At 31.6% G+C, this 8,531-nt stretch overlaps 1 protein-coding gene across 1 annotated transcript; it reads right to left on the bottom strand.

Moving 5' to 3' along the window:
* Positions 1-1,691: 1,691 nt before the first annotated feature.
* LOC141605953 (strigolactone esterase D14) lies at positions 1,692-5,698 on the bottom strand. The gene is made up of 2 exons (XM_074424889.1): positions 5,150-5,698; positions 1,692-2,310 (listed from the first exon to the last, which is right to left on the bottom strand). Exons 1-2 carry the CDS (start codon positions 5,518-5,520, stop codon positions 1,878-1,880), a joined length of 804 nt encoding a protein of 267 aa, XP_074280990.1. The 5' UTR covers positions 5,521-5,698; the 3' UTR covers positions 1,692-1,877.
* Between the last annotated feature and the right edge of the window lie 2,833 nt (positions 5,699-8,531).

Here is an 8,531-nt window from a genome sequence, read left to right on the forward strand (position 1 = left end):
TAATATTAATAGATCAGATAATATATTATTTGCTTATTATTAAATCGGGTTGGATGTCGAATTAGGTTCAAAAAATATGGTGTACTTTTAAATATGTTATTCGTCTCACATTGAAAAATAATGTAGGTGTGATAAATATATATTACGTATAAATAGTTGAATTGTCCCACATCATAAGATTATCATAAGGTGGGGTGATCCCATGATTATAAATAGGATTTATCCTTGGAACTTAGGTATCACCCAAAATATATTGAATCTCTCAAAGTATACTTATTATATAAGAGACTTTAAACATAATCTTGAATTAAAAGTTAAATTTTTAAAGTTGTAACATTTTTTTAGGTGGGAGAAAGATCGATAAAATGGTCAATATTATAACGGAAATTTTTCATGGTACCCTCGAATTTTGTTAGATTACACATAATACCCCTAATTTTAAGTTTGTACATATAATACCCTTGTGTTTACTTTTTTCATAACGTCGTTACTCCATTGAGTAACTAGATGAGTAAATTGAGCATGTCATGCTATTTGTGTTTTGTTATTTAGGTATTAAATGTTAGTTTATTAAATAAAATATGGATTTAAGAATTACATGATGAAGTATTTGTGTAATAGATAACAAAATTAAAGAAAAAGGCGTCAAAAGTCATAGGAGTAATGACGTTATGACGGACGTTGTCAAATGGTATTCTGGGAAAGAAAAAGGTGAACACAGGGGTACCATTTGTAGAAACTTAAAATTAGGGGTACCATGTGTAATCTATCAAAATTCAAGGTTACCATGAGAAATTTCAAATATTATAATGATATAGTTAATTAAATTTTCATTTAAAAGAGAGAGATATTCGTACCAATAAAACAATAAAGAGGGTATTATTTTTTAATTGTTATTTTATTGCCACGCCATCAAACTTAACGTCTATTTAACAGCCTTTATATTAGGGGGTGTCATGGACAAAAAAATGGAACTTCAAGGATACCATAGGCAGATTCTTAAAAGTAAGGGTAACATGGAAAATCTGACAAAATTAAGGGGTACCACGGGAAATTTCTGTATCTCAATTATGATAAAAAAAAATGAAGAAAAACAACGACAAATATTAATGGAGAGTACTTAATCATATTATTAAATTTAAATATAACTATTAGATATAATGAGTAACAATTAACCGTATTCGGGATCTGGTTGAATGTCGAACTAAGTGCAAAAAAGATGATGTAATTATGAGTATGTTATTTGTCCCACATTGAAAAACAATGCAGGTTTGATGATATACTATGTATAAATAGTAGAATTGTCCCATATCAGAAAAATAATCCAAGTTTGGTGAATATATTACTTATAAATAGTAGAATTGTCCCACATCGAAAGATTAGTATAAAGTGGGGTGATTATATGATTATAAATAAGAGTTAACCCACGTATATATTAATCTTTTATTTTTTTTGAAAGAGATATTTTAATAATATGTAAACAAATCATTAGACATAGAATATAAACATTAAACCCTTATATTTTTTTTTACATTATAAATAAGTTAATTACCCCGTTGCAACGCACGGGCATTCAAACTAGTATATATTGTGTATAACGGTATATTCTAATGTACCGTATCTCTTACCTAACATGGTCTTCAAACCAAATCACCATACCTACGTCAATTACCAAAAACTTGGATTCCATATTTCCATTGATTAAGCATGCCATTTACTAATATCTGATACGAAAGGAGTGTATTCCAACCAAAGCCACAACAAACGTACGTACATCAAATTACATATATACACAAATAACATTCCAACCTAATAGATAAAATTACACAAACTAAATAATTAACCTCCCATGCACATAAAAACCCTAAACATGGACTTCAAGAGTCCAACGCCTTACCAAGCACCTCAAGTAGCTCAACATGGGCAGTCAAGTGAGGGAAATGACCATCAACATCGATCACCTCGATTACTGATTTCGACTTGACGAGCCTCTTCTGCATGTAATGAGGCACAGAGGATGGGACGACAATGTCGTTGGTGGTGCAAATGAGGGTGCATGGTACATTAACTTGCTCAAGAACATGTCGATTATCGCTTAGGAATATTACCTTTGCTACGTCTAAGGCAACTTGTGGGCACATTTTTTTCAAGGTTTTTTCAAATTTGTCAATTGCTAAAGTGTCTTTTCCTCCCACGGCTAAGGGTGCAAAACCTGATGCCCATGGTTGAAAGTTGGTCTCTATTGTTGATAAGAGTTGTTCAATTTCTGGTGGCTCAAATCCTCCTTCATAATCTTCTGAGTTCAAGTACCTATATGTGTTTGATTGAAAGATAATATTAGTTCATGTTTGTTAATATTCCGTATAATAATAATCAAAGTAATGCTACTCCCTCCGTTCCGTCCCGGTCCATTGTTGTTCTTTGGTTTTGCCACGAAGACTAAAGAAAGAGGAAATGACCAATTATAAAATGACAAGTGGACTAAATTGAGTGTGAAAGATAAAATTGCTCATCAAATGCATTCCTAAATAGAAAGGACAACAATTGACTTAGACGCCCTAAAATGTAATAGGACAACAAATGACCGGGACAGAATGAGTACTTTATAGATTACAACATGTACAAGGTGAACTCATGAGAAACATTACAATTACAATAACAATTTTAAAAGAAAATGAGATAGAGTTATCAAATGATATCCAGTTTTAATATCGCCTGCTCACAAATAGAAGGTGAACCTACATATTTTTTTCTCGCTTATGTAAACTTTTGATAATATGTGTAGAACATTGGTACTAAAACTCATTACCAACAAAGGCATTATTAACATTATTCATTTTACTATAGATGAATTTTAATCCTAATTCTTTACTAGCCTTCCTTGGTAACTTCATCAACTTTAGGGCTTCATTTACTGAACACAAATTATTATTTAAGATGTCAATAAGACGGGTCAAATATGACAAATGAAATAAAGGAAGAATGCATATATAGGGAAGAACAAAGGTTTATCTTATACATATAAATAGAGATGCATTTAACCTATTTTAATCTTAAAACGAATACTCTCATCTTCGAAAAGACTTCTTGTTTACTAAAAACTCCATGTAAAAAAATAAATAAGGTGAAGTTGTTAAGCCTTGATTGGCTGGTGGATGGATAAGTTAACAAATGAGATTTAACATTTAAGGGTGGGAGGTGTGAGTCAATTTTAGGCACCTAAGTTGGCAAATAGTCAGTCCGAAAGCTGACTTAAATCCAAATTAAATTAATTAAATACCCTGAAGACATGTGTCCTTTGATGCTTTCTAGGAGTATAACACTCAAGGGCCGAAAAGTAGAGATTTGTCCACATCCTTAATACACAGTGCATCACCCATATTTAGACCTACATTCAGCTAACGTCTAAAGTGGACCTTTTGGCACATAGTGGAGAAAGTTGTATGGCTTATCATAGAATATACAAATTGCCCTTAAGACCGTTCTAAATTAAGATGAGACTTATAATTATTTTAGATAAGGTTAAAACAAAAGAGTTAAGAAAGGTCTTAGAGCATCTCCAATGGACATCTATAACACGGTGTAGCTTGATTTGCCAACTTGATTTTTTAAGCTACTTTGTTTTTAAGCTACAAACCACTCTAATGGAAAGCTACATCATTTGTGCATCTTGTAGCTTATATGAGTCCCACTATATTATTTTCCTCCAATAATTTTTTTTCTTTTTTCTTTTTTTTCATTCCAAGCATGTAGCTTGGTAAAGCTACAATGATTTCAAGCAACTCATGTTTATCCCCTCTCCAATGGTAAGATACTTGCTTAAAATTTTACAAAAATTACAAACAAGTTCCTAAAAGCAACCATTGAAAATGCCCTTACTCCCTCTGTTCCGGTCAATTATTGTCCTTTGGTTTTGACACAAAGACCAATGAGATGGGAGGAGGCCAATTGTAAGATGACAAGTGGACCAAATTGAGTTTGAAAGATCAAATTGCTCATCAAATGCAATCCTAAAATAGAAAGGACAACAATTGACCGAGACATCCTAAAATGAAAAAGGACAACAAATAACCGGAACAGAGGGAATAATTTAATACAGTCTTGCGCAAGACTTGCTGACTATAAAAAGATGTGTGATTAGGAAAATAAAATTTTGATGATCTAGATTAGTTAACCATATTTGTTTAATCCGAAAATAAGAGGAGATGCAAATCAGATAACTACTCATTTTTGAAATGAGAGGAGAATGAAATCGAATTCGCCTCGAAAAATAAATTGGAGATAATTGTTTAATAGGAGTATTCGTCATAAAAGTCAATAAAATGATTAAAAGATGAACAACATATGATTAATTGAAAACCGTACAAGATAACGTATATGTCTAATCACTTGATAAGAGAGTGTAAAACAATCTAAACTGACAACTTTTGTAGGGGTGATGGTGCACATAACCCTACCGTTATGACTTATCAATACTTATAAGCAAGACTTAATGGTTTATTATATTAGATCTTTAAGATTAGCTTTAACTATTTTTTTATCATGATGGTTTGAAGTTGTAAAAAATTTTTTTTGGTTTTCCACTAGACTAGTTATTTGTTTGTAAGGACTCATATTTTCTTTCAATAAGAAATTAAGAAAAACAAAACACCATAATGCAGAGGATGAACAAATCAGGAAAATGAATCATATCCTGATTTTTATCTAAAACAACGCTTTTATATGTATACCATATACATATAAAAGCGTTATGCAATCATTTTTTTTAATTAATTGCAAAAACTGAGGAAGGGGAGGTTTAACAAGCCTAATATACAAGTACAATCAATAGGAGCATGAGTATAAGAAATCACTAATTTGCAACACAAATGAAAAAGGGTTGGTCTCGAAGTCAGACCATCTTATACAAAAAGTACGGAGTAGTAAATAAAGTTACAACGAAAAATAAGTTTATAAATTTAATTGTTTTAAATTTAATACCCTCGTTGGCCTGGCACAGTCATAGTCATATAAAAAAAATACTTGTATTATATTAGCATAATATATATTGTCGCAATATCTTGAATATGATGGTACTAAAACTTAATGGGTCCATTTACATAGTCTTACCAAATAAAAATAATTAAATTAAGGTGTTGTGTAATATTACCTTGGAGATGCACCAATGAGTATGAGCTTCTTAAAGAGGAAAGGCCTCTTGACAGAAGCAATGCAGCCAATCATACCAGACATAGAATGCCCAACAAAGACACATGATTTGATGCTCATTTCATCCATTAAACCAACCAAATCATCAGCAAAACCATCAAATGAACTATATTTAGTTGGATCATAACTACTTTCACCTACAAAACTCCAATCAAACACAACAACCTGATATTTTTCAGCTAAACAAGGGATAATTTTTTCCCAAAGGGATTGGTCTCCACCATAACCATGAGCTAAAACTAGGGTCTCGTCTCCGGTACCGATAATTTTGGCATTCATGGAAGCTGAAAGGCTGGTTTTTTGCATCACCATGGTTAAAAGTCTAGGGTATTGAGTTGAGAATGAAGGGAGTGGGGAGGAGAGTGAGTTGGTTGGTTTAAATTTAAAGAGAGGTTGCTTGGTTGGTTAGCTTTCTATTGTGGTAATGAATTAATGAATAGATTTTTTGGAGTACTAGTTTAGGTTGTATGTCTTATATAGGAAATGTGATAGTAGCCTTTTGAAACAAGAATTGGGTTATGGTCCATATAGTCGATATGGATGTAGGTAGTACTCCCTCCATACCATAATGGTAACATTGAGAATCTTCACACTATTTATGGTTGTAAGGAATCTTCGATATTATTCTTAATCCACAAGACAAAATATAGTCATGTGAGATCTTGTTTGATTTATCGTCATGAATGCTATAAGAATCTCAAATTTTTATAATTTTTAACAAAATGTAACTAAAGATATTCACGTTGCAAAATGTGTCTCGATAAGTGTGAAAAAGTCAATGTTACCATTGGTGTGGTATGGAGGGAGTAGCATTTAATTAATTAAGGTGATCGAATGCAGGTTTGGATCGAGAATGAATCAAATAGGTCGCCTGGACTGGATTAGTTAGTGAATTAAGCATATGTTAAGGACTATAGTAGGCTTAATAGTGAACGCAGACCACCCCGCTTTATTTCAAAAACTCCTTTGAGTATGTTTGTTTCTTTTTGGAGTCATATAGGTCGAATTTATCGAGTTAATGAATTAATTCGAGGCCAAATTATTTACTATACTTTCGTTAGCAACCAAAAAAGAGATGATGTACAAATGTGCAATTGACATTATCTTTACATTTATTATGTAGTTTAGTCTAAAATGCAGTTGTGTATTGAATCATTTGGATGTCATTAAATTATACTGTTTGTTATGGTGACATTATTGTAATATTTTTGACTTTTTCTCTTGGTCTATGGTTGTATAATATTTGGCTTCCATAAATCTGGTGGATATAAGTCATTTGTCGTCCGTAGAACTTTGAAGGAGCTGTCAGTGGTGCTAATCAATTGTTACATATATCCTACAAATGGAATAAAAACAAGTTATTTTGTCACTCATTAACATTTTTTGGTTTTAGCTACACCAATTGATTTAAATAAAAGTAGTTGGGAGCTAAAGACATATTCACTCACTTCAAATGAATTATGTTAGGTATATTGTAACTTGTAAATTATGAAATTTATCTGAATGAGGGTAGAATTAAATAAAAGATTATTCATTCACAAGGAAATTGAAAATAAAATGAGATAGTTTTAAAAAATAGTTTAACGCAGACTCTTATAATATAAATATAATAATGTCTTTGTTGTCTTATGTACGTCAGCGTAATGATTCTTTAGTGGTTGAATAGTGGTGAGCATAACTAAACTGAAACGATTGAATCGATTTTGAAAACCAAATAACATAACCAAACTTATAACTCTTGTTGAATACGGGGAATTTAATTTCCTCACCCTACTTAATATAAAGAAATAAAATACACAAAGCTTAATTAAATTTTGGAATAAATAGTTAAAAGTAGTATGTAGATTATACCACCATTTATATTATAACAGATAGTATAATTTTTTTTTTTCATATACAACATGATGAAAAAATGAGTGACGATGGAACTTTTTTCTTGTAGTAAAATAGGACGTAAGCCAAATACAATAATTATTAAAAAGAAAATGACATTTAAACCGCTTATCCTACTTAGTTAACACAAAATCTCATTATAAACGGTATATATCCGTCTATAACTAAAGACGGGCCAAATATAATACCACATTCCTAATAGGACAAGCAACAAGTGGGGGTGGTGGGGGCCAAAAATGTCGTCACTTTCAAGTTATTTGACCCGTCTTTATCTATAGACGGATATATCCGTCTATGAGCACAAATTCTCATTATAGACGGACATTATCCGTCTATATTCCTCTCACAAATGAAAGTGGTTAGTGTAAGTGGATGGAAAATGGATACCCCTACTTGCCCTCCCACTTTCATTTTGTGAGAGGGTTACTATCCGTTTATAGCTATAGACGGATAATGACTGTCTATAATGAAACAGACTGACGATAGTTAATTACTACTATTTCACCACTTGACATAGCATCCTTAATCCAGTACTTATTAAACAAAGTTGTTGCTAGCCAAGGAAAGGTTTTAGCTTTTGTCGTCCTTCAACTAACAAAATTTAATGTATGTTTTGCTTTCAAAGATTTACATCAACCATTTGTTGAAATAATATTGGAACATGGCTAGCTTATTTGAGGTCTAGTCGGAAAGACCGGACTAATCTAGACCTGGTAAATCGTAAACGGGTCATTTGGTTCGGTTTCGTATCAAGTTAAATCAGTTTGGTTTAAATTGGGTTGGCCTTAGTTTCGGTTTCACTTCGATTTCGATTGGTTCATTTTGGTTAGCCGCTTTAATTGGTTTGTGCTACTTTGAGCCGGGCGCAGTTCGGGTCGGGTCAATATCAGTTCAATTGAATTTTGCATCATGATTTTTTTGGGCTAAAAGCAAAAAAAAAATTAGCTTAAATGTACCTTATGCTTTTCAAATTGAATATAATAATTCATAATATCATTAATAAATAAAAAGTTAATGAAAAAACTCCTAAAATATGAGTGTTTTTATGAGAAAATTAACATTTTTAGTTTTTGTTATCGGTTCAGTTCTTATCAGTTCGGATATATTTAGGTTCGAGCATCATTTAGTTATTAATGAATTCGGTTCAATTTAGATTGAGTCAGTTTTCAAGTACTATTCAGGTTACTCATATCGGGTGTTCAATCGGTTATCAATTCAGATATTTTCGATCGGTTTTTCAGATTCTGGTTTATTTTACCAGGTCTAGACTAATCTGTAAAATAATAGATAATCTTTCAAGTCTAAGCTAGATAGTTTAAAAACAATCACTAACTATAGTTTTCATTTATGATTATATATAGAGTTGATAGTCTCTCTTATTTAACGAGCTCCTACGTTTAATTAAAATACTTTAAATACAATAGTAAAAA

The sequence above is a fragment of the Silene latifolia genome, chromosome 10 (assembly GCF_048544455.1).
Source record: "Silene latifolia isolate original U9 population chromosome 10, ASM4854445v1, whole genome shotgun sequence".
In the NCBI taxonomy this organism is placed as follows: Eukaryota; Viridiplantae; Streptophyta; class Magnoliopsida; order Caryophyllales; family Caryophyllaceae; genus Silene; species Silene latifolia.